Source organism: Sphaeramia orbicularis, chromosome 12, assembly GCF_902148855.1.
Source record: "Sphaeramia orbicularis chromosome 12, fSphaOr1.1, whole genome shotgun sequence".
In the NCBI taxonomy this organism is placed as follows: Eukaryota; Metazoa; Chordata; class Actinopteri; order Kurtiformes; family Apogonidae; genus Sphaeramia; species Sphaeramia orbicularis.
The window spans coordinates 47,286,614-47,300,231 of record NC_043968.1 but is presented as its reverse complement, the minus strand read 5'-3'; the positions used below and the strand labels follow the sequence as shown (position 1 = coordinate 47,300,231).

Sequence of the window (13,618 nt, the reverse complement as noted above, 5' to 3'; positions counted from 1 at the left end):
ATATATTTTTTTATTTTTAGCAGTTTCTGCTTTTATTTAAAATTAAGTTAATGATTTCTTTTTGAGAACAGATCTTTACTATGATCCCAAAAGAGGACACTTTATGTTGATAATTATTTTTATGTGCACAAATCTTTATATATAATAATTAGGTTAATTCTTTCTTTCTTTTTTTTAGTTATATGTTTTTATTTCCAAATAGTTCAAGAGAGACCACTACAAATGGAGTTCCAAAGTTTAATAAATCAGACACTGATGGCACAGCACTCTGTTTTAAGTCTTTTTTTTTTTCAACCAAAAATGCTTTGCGCTGGTTAGGGGGTACTTGGCTGAAAAAATATTTCACAGGCGGTACATCACTGAAAAAAGGTTGAGAACTACTGATCTATACTATACTGGAGTAGTTATTTTTCAGCTGACTTTTACCTCTACACCTTACATTTTAAAAATAGCCTCGTTACTCCTATTTCATTTCGGCTTGTTTTCATTCTGGCTTGTCATTGTTCAAATCTTTTAAAAAACCTATCCAGATAAATTGTGCCATATGGATAGAGTGAATTTGATTGTGGTTGGATGAGAAGTATAAACATATACCTTTCTGACACACTATTGGTTTATATGTGATCCATCACACCTGCACATGACACAAATCACGTCACACTCTAGCAAAGATATAGCAGACATATGTAGCCTAGTATGAAGATGTCCGTGGAAGAGACTCAAGAGAACTCCAGTGAAATGTCCCTACCATTCTACTGTATATAGACAACCATACGAAGGTAACTGTTACTAAGCCTGCCCTGAGTACACCAATGTTCTTGTCCAGTGCTTTTATCTTCCATCTGTTGGCCTCACAGATTCCTGCAGCAAAGCTTGGATGTACATTTACATTCCAATAAAGGTTATTGATAACATGCCTCTGAAGTTTGACTGTTTGCAGCATTCCAATACTTATATTCAACTAGTCCTCATATCCTCCACTCCATGAAACACATGTTAATGCTCAGCAGGACACATATATGGTTCTCTAATACGTTTGCATTGGACTAAAATGTGTTCATTTTCAATGGGCATATATGCGACTGAAACGGGTAGACTAGTGCATCCCAAATGTTTCAACATTAACATTTTAATATACCATTATAGTTATTATGGCCTTTAGGAAAATGTTTTTTGGGGATGTGGGGTAGTGCACTATAGGCCCCTGTGGAACCACCTAAGCTTTTGTCCTAATGACAATTTTTTCCCCTTACATTTACTTTTATACTTTAAGTAGTTTTGTAAGTTTTGTATTAAGTATTCACCTTCGTCCAGATATAATGATTACATACTGAGTCCCAGTTATACTTTATCTATCAAGAATAAATCACATTATCATAATTCTTTCATAAGAGGAGGTAAAAAATGTTTTATTCCAACTTTATGGGCAAAAGTGTCCTTTGAAGTATCTGCAACCCTACAGATTTCCCTCTGGGATGACTAAAGTATTATGATTCTGATTTGTACTCCTGCAGTGTCTGTCCTGACAGTAGTTTGTTTAAGAGACATCCATCCTTATTCAAACATTTAACATTACAGGAGGGTAGACTGGAGAGCATAATACCTCTCAGTCTCCTTGACAACAAGACCAGCGACTCCTCCTCCACATACAAACACACAAATGTGTGTGTGAGCGCGCACACGCAGACATACAAGGTTCAGCCTTCTCACAGTCTGAGGTGTGATTTTATGTGAGAAGTATTTGCTTCCCACCTGACAACAAAACAAATGAGCAGAGAGTTAAAGAGCATTTAATTTAATCGACTTGTTTATTAACGGGGATGTAATTGTCACAATACACTGATGGATGTAAGATATTCACATGATTTTGCAGCTTTTAAACATTATAGATGCCAGCATTTTATTTGCTGTGATGAGTCAGACTGCAGGACAGGCTTCTGGTTTACATTCCTATACATGTAGTAGTATATAGTTTGTGTTACACATAGTTTGTGTAGCGTAAGTTATGATTGTGTGTGAATATCATATTGTTGAATCACATTGGTTGAGCTTTTGAACAGTTTTCCTGAAATGTAACATTTTGCTGTTTGCGTTTCTGTCCTGTTGTGTCCTTATATCTTATCCTCATTATTGTCAGGATTTCTTTCAGTTTGTTAAGCAGGTCTGCAGCTTTGGATTTCTGTCTGAAGAATCTACACTTTCGCTTTTATCAAGTATAGTTACATATCCGTCAGGTATGCAGTTTTTTATGTGCAGCCCTTCGGTTCAGGAAGTTCCCCTGATGGCAAGCGAGCATCTTCTAATTACAGCTCACTTGTGATGAGTCAGTCCTCCTACATCATCTATCTGCCTACAGTTGTTTATTAGTCAGTCTCAGTCTTATATATGTAGTCTATACATCTGTCTATAAATTGGAAGTAGGCCTATGTTATAAATCAGAGGTTCCCAAATATTCTTAGATTAAGTCAAAGTGGAAGTGAAGTTTAGCATCTTCCCAGGATACAAACACATTATGATAAGAATAAAATCAGCTTTCTTACTGACTCTCCAGCTGTCAAAGTGATGTTGTGTGAAAGCAGTTTTTGCTGCTTTATCTACATTTTATCTACAAACACAACTAGCAAGATAATGACTTTTGGCATTTACATGGGATGAGTCAGGACCACCAGTGACTGGAACAGATACTATTTGTAGTCTCACATTGTTAGAAGCCACTTTTACACAGAGATCCTGGAATGAAGGTGAGATGGTGATCCCACCTTTTTTCCACCATTGACTGATGTCCACAAGGAGTAACAGAGGTGAGACAGGCTGGACTTTAACACAGTGAACCTGTGTTACGGAATCAAAGGGGCGGAGATGCAGCGCAGCGTATAGTGTGACGTATAACCTGCACATCGGAAATACCCTGAACATAGCGGTGTTGCTGACCTCTCCAGAGGTCTTTCAGTGTTCTACAAATGTTAGCATAGATAGAGTCCTCTGCCCGAAGTGACAATAGTTTGTGGATCGCGACACCTCCCCAGTTCAATATCTTTCTGGTTGCATTGATATGTTTGTTTACTGTACACGGCCCATGCTCATTTTTAAATCCCCTTGGTGCAGGGGTTGCACACACAATACGTCATCAAAACAACACCTTGGTTGTGGAACAAGAGATGTTCCTTTTACACAGCGTTCCAGAATCATGATTCCACTTTCATCAAAGCTCTGTTACTACCTCCAGAGGCGTCACAGAGCCGATAAAGGTAGGACCAAATGACCCCACCATTTTATTTACCATTTTATTTACACAAACGTCATTCTGGAATAAAGGCAAAATATTCCTGTAACAGAAGTTTAATGTAAAAGGGGCTAGAGTTTCCAAGCAAAGAAATACACAACAGGGATCGGTCAATCCAGGATCATCGTTGTTCAGTGGGAATGTTTGTTATCATGTTCCCATGTGGAATACAGAGCCAAGTGTAGGGAAATTTCACAGAACGTTGGAACAAATTTATGTCGGTATCATGATAAACTGACTATAGATTTGTGTAAGTGTAAACGACAATATTCTCGCATGAAAAATATTTTAAAATTATGTTTTATTTGGGAAATTGGTCTGATTAACCTTCAAAGACCTAAGCAGCCACCAGAAACCAAAAGCATACTGGAATAAAATGTTTAAAACTTTTGAACCAATAATCTTCGCAATACATGTCAATAATACAGGTAAAATGCAGTTTCTAAGTTTTTCATCATTATAATATTTGACCGATCTGGACTTTCAGTGGCTCCGTTATAAACATGGAAACACCATTATCTTCTATAATGCTGATTCACTGATTTTAACACTGATTGTTTTTATGTTTAGTTAATGATATTTTTTGTCATTTTTTCTTCACCTTTTTCTGTTTTAATATAATAAGCTTGAAAGTTACCCTGAGCTTTTCACATATATGACCAGTAAATTAAATAGAGGAAAACACCTGATTTTCACTATAAAATGTTAAAGGGCAAAATTAATCAGGAAGTCACCACAAAAATAGTATTAGGTCTTTAAGGGTTAATGTTTACTGTAAGACCAAATAGTGCCAGAAGTTGGTGCGTCTCTTTTGCTATGATGTACCATAGTTAAGAGTTCACTCTGTGAACATGGTACTATGTCTTTTGGAACAAATGGGTTTTGAGCTGAAAAAAGCAAAACATTGAATCAATGTAAAAAAAGTTCCTCAGTTGGTCATATCTAATAAAAATTAAATTGAATGAACTAAATAAAATTGAATTGATTGAAAATTGAATGAATTCAATTAAATTTTATTTAGTTCACTTAACTTAATTTTATTAGATGTGACCAAGTGAAAACTTTTTTACATTGATTTAATGTTTTGCTTTTTTCAGTATGCTTTTTATATTCTTTTTATATGTATGGTATGCAGATAGGAACTTGTGGAGAACTGTCATGGTATGGTCAAAATGAAGTTCTGTAGAATAACATGCTAACTAGACAACTGCTGTAAAATGTAGAGGAGAGGCTTCAAATGTAGAAGATGGAACAAGATAAAAATGAGAAATGACACAATGAGAGGAAAACTACACAATAAGCAAAAATTATTTAAAGGACACAAGAATAAAATGACATAATGGCCTAGATGGTAGAGCTGGCGGTTGGCAGTTGAAGGGTTGGTGGTTTGAATCCTGCTCTGTCCTAGTCATGTGCTGTTGTGTCCTTGGGCAAGACACTTCACCCTCCTTGCCTCCAGTGCATAGCGTTCTAGAATCTGCTGCTACTCACACTGGTGTATGAATGTGTATGAATGCTCGGTGGTGGTCGGAGGGGCCGTAGGCGCAGATTGGCAGCCACGCTTCTGTCAGTCTGCCCCAGAGCAGCTGTGGCTTCATATGCAGTTTACCACCACCACAGAGTGTGAATGTGAGAGTGAATGAATAATGGATCCACTGTACTTGCTCTGAGTATGCATTCATAGAAAAGCACTATATAAATCTAATCCATTGTTATTAAAAGACATAAATGACACAATGCAAGATTAAAGACACAATGAGATGAAAATGACATTCATTCATTCTAAACTGCCCAAGAGATTGACATGAGGGAGAACATGCAAACTCCACACAGAAGGACTCTGACCCAGCACTGGGATCAAACACAGGACCTTTTTGCTGTGAGGCGACTACTAACCACTGAATCACAATCAGATTCATCTTTATTTTTTAAGTACGTAAACACATGCAAGGAATTCTTTGCTGGTAGATGTTGGTCTCTCTAGTATATTATAAATATAAGATATAATAATAAAACAAGAAAAGCACTCAGAGAGCGCAGACCTCCGCCAAGACAGATCTGCCCCCCCTCCCGATCACCACCAAAATGTAATCATTTCTTCCTTGTGTCAGTATCAACATTTCCTGAAAATTTCATGAAAATCCATCCATAAATTTTTGAGTTATCTTGCTAAGAAACAAACAAACATGCAAACAAACACGCAAACAAACGCAAACACACAAAGCAAATCGATCACAATACCTCCTGGCGGAGGTAAAAAATCTAAGTAAAATAAGAACAAAAGAAGCTTTATAAGCTCTATTTACATAAGGACACAGTATCAACTTCTGTACAGTTTTGTGCAATTGGGATATCAACCATGTTGCCCATGAAAATAACACATAGATGAAATTTTGTAAAGTTGGGTCCCAAGGAGACACAACATGTTAATCTACAAAAAGTTTGGGAAATACTGGTCTATGGATACAATCTGTTCTTAAATGTCTGCAACAAAGCCTATGTTTCTGCCTGTCTCTTTTTCTTACATGCCCCTTCTTTTCCCGTTTAACTCCATTATTCTGCCTCAGTGAAACATAATGCAGTTTTGTTACAGTGCTACAACTTGATGGCATTGAAGATGATGATAAAAGTAAAAAAAATCTGAAGAATGATAAAAGAAAAACACGCAGTAGTCTCTTCCTGCCTCGTAGTATGAATCCAGATCCAGAATTCATTTTGTCCGGCTCAGCTTTGTGTCGGTCAGATGTGAATTGAACGCGGTGAGCTGTGAAAACACACCCACTTGGACGTACATCACACAGGACGACTGCAACGAGTTGTCAAAGACATAACTGCCCTCCCTTCTTCTCCAGACTTCTCTCTTCCTTCCTACTGTTGAAATTCAGATGAGCAAATATTTTCTCATTCCTTACAGTCTGATGTGTGAGTAAGTGAGTGTGCAGTGAGTAGGAGGGTGAGTTGTGTTCGTTTTCAGTGATGAGTTCATTGTCTAAAGGAAAAGGATAATGCTGATTAGCTTCATCCACAATCCATTAAAAGACAAACAGTAATCAGTACATTTTCAGATGTAGTTTAGGCAATTGTACCATCTGAGAGTGTTTATTGTTCAGGTTCTTATTCCTTTGAATGGCAGAACTCAGACAAAGGGGACCAAACTTTTCTGTTTACTATCCTCTTTGCAGTAATTTTATTTGGCAGACATTTGCTGATTACAAAATACATCTGGATGTTTTCATACTTATAGGGGTTTTTAGTGTCTGAGCTTTTTTTTTTTTTTTATAATCACCATTCTATTAATAAAATGAAAGTTCACTTCAGATGTAGTTTTGTCTGAACAGCACTCAAAAAGGTAAAAATATACCATCAAACCAAAAAAAAAAAAAATATATATATATATATATATATATATATATATATTTTACAATGAATAATGAATATTTGGAAATTATAAGTACAATAGCTGCTGATTATTTCCCAGTTCAGTAACTAATAGTTTAACTAAGTTTCTGTTGCTCAGATGTTCATAAACACTATATTGACCTTAACACTGACAGGTGCATTTGAAGAAATGTATAAATAAAGGAAAGTATAATATTTTATGTCAAATTGTCACTTTGGAAAGTGAAAAAATGCATATGTTCTAGACTCATTACTTGTAAATTAAAATGTTTCAAGCATTTTTTGATTCAATTTTTGATAATTATGGCTGACAGCTTTAAAAAAGAAAATCACAGTAATAGAATATTTGATTTCAAGCTTGAGTAAATAAGTATTTATTTGTGGTTCAGTACATAAACATAATCATTGGGAAGACTGCAGACTTGACAGATGTCCAGAAGACACTCACTGAGTGTGTTCACATGGCTGTAAATAATCAGATAACTGGAACTAATCTCATGCATTTACATGCACAAATATGACAACCAAAAAACCCTGGTTTAGACATTTCAGTTCATTATTGGATTTCTTTCTGAGTATGTACGCAGTGATGGTAGAATCAAACATATTATTATTGTTTGCCATTCACTGAAGTCTGCCACTTCTGTTTTCTATGATTTTGATTGTTTTTGCACATGTACAGATTAAAAGAATGAAATAAATCTGATTAACCTGTACACATGTAGGAAGACATCAGAGTTTTGGGGAGAAATCCAGGTGTGTTAATCTGATTTCCCAAAATTAAATTACTGCTGTTATCTGCTAAATCAAATCAGATTATACTACTTGAATAATCTGATAACTCCATGGATGTAAACGGGCTCATTGACATCCTCCACAAGGAGTATAAGCCAGAAGAATTTAGCGCTATCTCAAAGTATAGCATCATGAAAAGTTGACTAGAAGGGAAAAGTGTGGTAGGAGAAGGTGCAAACCACAGGGATGAATATAGTCTAGAGATCGTCAAGAAAATCCAATTTAAGTGTTTGATGGAGCAGAAAAAGTGGACTGAAGTGGACTGGACTCAGTTTCGTTTCCATACAGTTTGCATTCGCTACCGTCATCTACGCAGCTTCAGGCTACCATTGTCCAACCCATTCACAACAATCTGTTTGCATAGCTTTGGTAGAGTAAGGCCATTCTTCTCCAGCAGTTCAGACTGTCATACAAGCTTCGGGAGGGTTAACGTGTCAATTGATGCAGTAAACACGCTCTGTTTGATCACAAGGCAAACTGCATAAAATAGTCTGATGCTTCACAACAGCAGGAGATGTAGAGGAATTAGTAACGCACGTTAAATTTCACTTTCACTTTTGTGGGGGTGCGCCCGGGCTGCAGCCTCTTCACTGCCCGATGACAGCTGTCAGGTGAAGTGACTGTGGCCCGGCTGCAGGTCTTTTCATTCGTATAAATACCAGTGTAGGACTCATCGCTAGCCATGGTAGCTCCTTGTAGTAGACGCTCATGCTGGTTCTGGTAACCCTGAGTCTGGGGGACGGGGGAGGGGATACCACGCTCTACAGTATTTTGAATGTGATTGCAGTACCAGTTTTGGCCACAAACCTACATATGACTCCTTTAAAACAAAAATGGCTTGAACTACTTCACTGAATGTGTAATGAATCTAAAATAAAAAATGAAAGTACTGCTCTTTTAATCAAATTACATCAAAAATGTACTTTTTCATGATATTTTAATCTTTTTAGATGTACTAATAGGCTACATTTTTTTTCTTATATCACTGAAATAATTTTCAATCACATTTTCAGAGCGTGACATTCCAGCCTGATAAGAAAAGGAAAAGGGATGTTCTATTGGAGTTGGGAAAACCTCATATATTTCATAATTTCATATTTTTCTGAAGCTATATGCAGTTTTTTGTAGTATTCAATAAACACTTATTCATAATTTAGCATTTTTCCTCATAAAATTAAACCCATGACATGAGAATTGGACCTTCCTCTATGAATCTTATCCTTAGGTTCCTTAGCAGCTGTTTCATTTTGAGTTAATAGTTTTATTTGTTATTTAGTTCATGAACAAATACTACTACTTATATGGTAGTGTCGTTATGTATTTTACTCTGATAGAAACACATCCTCAACCATTGGGTTGATGAAGGCAGCTGTAGCTTAAAGAATCCACTGTGTGTACAGCTGCACAGACTGCCTCCAAAACACAAAATCTACTGCTCTTATGCTGTGAATTTATGTGTAAAAGTTCATTTTGATGTAATGTGAACCTTCAGCAGTCAGATTCATCATCCTGGCATTTAGGTGCAGATTTGATGCCAGTGTTATGTTTTACAACTTTTGCATATGCTGCCAGGATTCCCCAGCTCAACAAGGAGACACTGTCTGAGAAAACACCTTTCGCGAATTAGACACTGAAAAGTCTCATTTGTAAGATCATCACAGCCACACATTACTCTTCAGAGGACATATATGAAGGACCATTGTAGACTACAGAAGAGCCAAACCACTTTTCAGACCTATAATGCCCAGAGGACTTGTTAGTTTGTATTTTTTGTATTCAGAGAAAGAACATAGTGTCTTACTGGCTCTTGTAACTACAGATGGCATGTGTGCTTTCCAGCCAAGTACACCAAGGCTTTGGTGTAATCTATCTGTGTTGTGTTATCTTTTTCTTCTCAGCAAGAAGCTGTTGATAGAAAACCAAACACACACTGTACTATTCTTGTCACCTCTGTTTTGATTTCATTATCAACTCAATTTTCAGCACTTTTGATGAAAAGTCAGTGTATATCAGGAGGTCAAGTGTATAAAAAGTGCCACATATTTGCACCATTTAGTTAATATTATGTGTATGTCTAAAATGCTATGTTTGGACAGTTCAGACAAGTCATTGAAAAGTGTTGACTTGATCATGGGTTCTCAACATTTTTGGCTCTCTGTACTGAACAGAAAATCAATTTAGCAGTCCATTTTCACAGTACAAAACTGGTACTCTTCTGCTTTTATTATAAATAGAAGTCAAATGACTTTACTGAATTCTACTTAATTAGGAACATAAAATAAAAAGAAAGAGCAATCAAATAAAGCAATCTTCTACGGTGACTTTAATTTAAACCTTGTTAGAAGTATTTAACACCGTGGACTTTGATGGCCCAGTGTTGGTAGATTTACTGGACTAAGTGAATTGCAGACGTGACATACTGCAAATGTTGATGTAGTGATAGATGGACTAAGTGTTGTTGACAGGTTCACTGTCTGTCACAGTCTTTAAGGTGATGATATTGACCCTTGAGAGTGATAATGCAGTCAAGCCATATAAAAAGGCTGTGACGCAGCAGATGTTGTTAGAGGTGCTTAAGGCTGATAAGGTTTCTATAACTGTATCAATAAAAGGCTCTCTCTTGTTCCCCAAGAACAGAACACACAGAGCAGAGTATTTCCTGTCACACCGATCTGCCCTGACCAAACCCCTTCCACTTATAGAAGATTTCCAGTAAGTGTCTTGTGAAAAAAAGTCCAGAGTATAAAATTCAGTATATAGATAACTGCCACAGTGATTAATATCTTTGTGCTTCAACTCCTTATTTAAGCCTAAATGATGCTATGAGTAGCTTCTCATTTATTTAACAACCATCAGGGATCATCAGGCTTTTAAAGGAGACATCATTGCCACACATGGATTGGCCTCCACTGAGTCCAGATCTTAACCCCATGGAGAATATTTGATGGAGAAAACTTTGTGTAGTGGTCCAACTCTCCACCATCAATACAAGATATTGGCATAAAATTGGACATAAAAAAATGTCATGGCATTTACTATGATGTTGCATAAGCATTGGATGGCATAAATACTGCATGGCGCAGTAAAGTAAGGCTTTTTTTGAACAAATAATCAACAGAACATATTTCTGATGTCAACATTAACCTATACTGCTGACCAAAAGCATCTACTGATCTAAAATGTTTAATAACTTCTGATCCACTAATCCTATCAATACATGTAAATAATTGGTGTAAAATACAGTTTGTCATCTTTTCATGGTCATCAGATATGACCCATTTGGACGTTCAGAGGCTCTGTAGTTGCTGTGGAAACACCGTCATCTTCTACAACATTGATTCACCAGTAAAACCTATAGAGTTGGATCAGTGACAGTGGATGGACACACTTGTGTTTACTTTCAGTTATTGATATCTTTGCTGAAAAAGTCTGTTTTTCTTGAATGTTCTCCATTTCTTATATAATATTCCTCAATTTTAATCTGAGCTTTTATGAACATCTACATGATCAAGTAAAGTTAAATAACGGAAAATTCATGATTTTCACTGAAAAAAAAATAAAAAAAAAAAATACAGAGGATAATACTAGAATAAATGGTGATCAATCAATTGAGAAAACTTAAATATTGAGAACAAGCTATTTTGGACCTACCAGGAAAGTAGCACTGGGTCTTCATGGGTTAAGAAACAGGACCTCATATCCAGTACCTCACTTCCTAGCTGTGTAATATTTCCATTCTTCATGAAAGTAGTCATAAACTTAAAAAAAAAAAAAAAATACATCAGTGTATGAATTAACTGAGCAGCAAAAAAATCCCACTGGTGTGTAAAGGCCTTTTTAGTTACAAAACCATTAATAGTTGATCTTGGTTGGACCTGAGAAAAAAAGTGCAGCAGCATCTATATTTCAGTATTATTGGTTTAATTAATCGACATCCATATTTTGAGGTCATATTATCTTTGTACAGTGTCCTCTTTAGGAGTAGTGGTTGTCAAAAATGCCCCCAAGAAGTAAACTGGGAGGGTTTTCATTTACTTTAAACCTCTTTACCATGTTAGATAAGGAGTACAGAGGACACACTGCACAGACTGTGGAAATAACCTATGACCTACTTTTAAAATAAGCACAAGACAGTAGAATTTCCCTGGTGGTACTCACTAATGCGTGGTATTATTATCACATTACAAAGACAAACTAACAGGCTGGTGGAATCTGGCAGAAACATTTGGTGCCTGTTGCATCCTATTTGTGTTATAAATATACCCTGTGTCAGGCTGTGAGCTTGCTGATTTTTTGTGGTACAAAAATCACATTTGCTGCCTTAAATCATCCACTGAGACAGACAAACGAGATAGAAATCAATCCCTTTTATTCAAGGAAAGTGAGGCCATGCAGGTTTTGGAGAAATGCAGACTTACTGTAATAGCAACAAAGTTGTGTCATATGTCCAGTATATGTTCTTCTGTCAGGTTTGTGACTTTGGCCTTGACACAGTGACCCATAGGACATAGAGTTAGGTCAAGTTCAGAGTCAAAGTTCAGCCTTTAGGTGTAATGGTTAATGCTGGGATAAATGTCAAGGAAATGTATTTATGTTGATGTCATTGTATTATGTTCTGTGTCAGACGTCAACAGGGCCGGAGAATGGGGTGATGAGGACTCTCCTCTGCTGACATCAGTGCAGACAACCAGTGATGGCCACAGTATCATCTCAAAAGTAAGTAATTTATTATAACAACAAATAATTTCCTTTTTAAAATCTAATGCATCGGTCACAAAAGGCATTACAAATGGCTATGAACATCGTGCAAACAATTTATGGACAATTTCATACGACCATCTTAAGGTGGCCTTTTAAGATTGGAGAGTTCGTAGACCATTCCTAAGTTCGTAGCCAGGTGGATGATCTTGTGCAAGATTTTCTATGAACGCGCTACAAAATCCCCTTTTTGTAGGGTGCCCTAACAAATGCTTTAGGAACAACCTAAGAACAACACAGGACTTTCGTGGATTAGGAGGCCATTCACCACGCTCTCCACCACAGCTGTAGAAGGTCCTGAGGACATCAGCATCTAGTCCTGCCCTCTTCAGCCTCCTCAGGAAATAGAGGTGCTGGTGGGCCTTCTTTACCGCAGCTGTGGTGTTGGTGCGCCAGGCAAGGGTGTTGGTCAGGTGTACCCCGGTATACCTGACAGAGGAAACCATGTCCACAGCTGCACTGTTGATGTGGAGAGGAGGCGAGGTGGTACCAGACCTACGGAAGTCAACAACCATCTCCTTGGACTTCTGGATGTAAAGGATGAGGTTGTTGTCTCCTCACCACTGTGTCAGGTCTTCCACTTCAAGCGACTCATCTCCATGGATGAAGAGTCCAACCACCACTGAATCAACTGCGAACTTCACCACCAGGTTGTTTTTGAGGTGAGCTCTGCAGTCATGAGTCATCAATGTGTACAGCAGTGGACTGAGCACACAACCTGGGAGGAGCCAGTTTTCAGGATGATGATGGAGGATCTATTGTTGATCCTGACACACTGTGGTCTGCAGGTCAGGAAGTCCAGGACAAAGTTGCACATAGATGAAGAAGCTCCTAGTGTTGCTAGCTTGGACACCAGTCTCTGATGATGACAGTGTTAAATGCAGAACCGAAGTCCAGCAACAGCAGCCTCACATAGGAGTCCTTATTCTCCAGGTGACAAAGGGCCTGGTGGGTAACAGCAGAGATGGTGTCAGCTGTGGACCAGTTCCACCTGAATAGGAACTAGCAGGAGTCCTCGTACACATTGATCATCTGCCTCAGGTGCCTCAACACCAGCCCTCAAAGCATTTCATGGTGACAGGAGTGAGTGCAGAGGAACAGTAATCACTGAGGGACGATGCTGGAGAGGTCTTTGGCACTGGGATGATGGTGGATGATTTCAAGCATGATTGGACTTGCGAGATGTTGAATATGTCCGTCAGGACCTCAGACAGCTGGTATGCACAGTCCTTCAGAACTCTGCCTGGAATCCCATCCAGCCCTGAAGCCTTCCAGGGGTTGACCCTCTGCAGTGTTCCCGTCACTTCTGCTGCTGTGATGTTGAAGACTGCAGACTCATCAGGGGAGGGGTTGAGGCAAGAGGGGGTTGTGGTGTTGGACACC

General features: G+C 37.8%; 1 protein-coding gene across 1 annotated transcript in view; it reads left to right on the top strand.

The window, feature by feature from the left end:
• LOC115430785 (5-hydroxytryptamine receptor 4) overlaps nt 1-13,618 on the top strand; it is an 80,406-nt gene that overhangs the window by 19,295 nt on the left and 47,493 nt on the right. The window contains exon 2 of the mRNA XM_030150987.1: nt 12,104-12,193. Coding sequence (XP_030006847.1) covers nt 12,171-12,193 — 23 coding nt within the window. The 5' untranslated portion in view covers nt 12,104-12,170. The remainder of the gene's footprint in view (nt 1-12,103; nt 12,194-13,618) is intronic.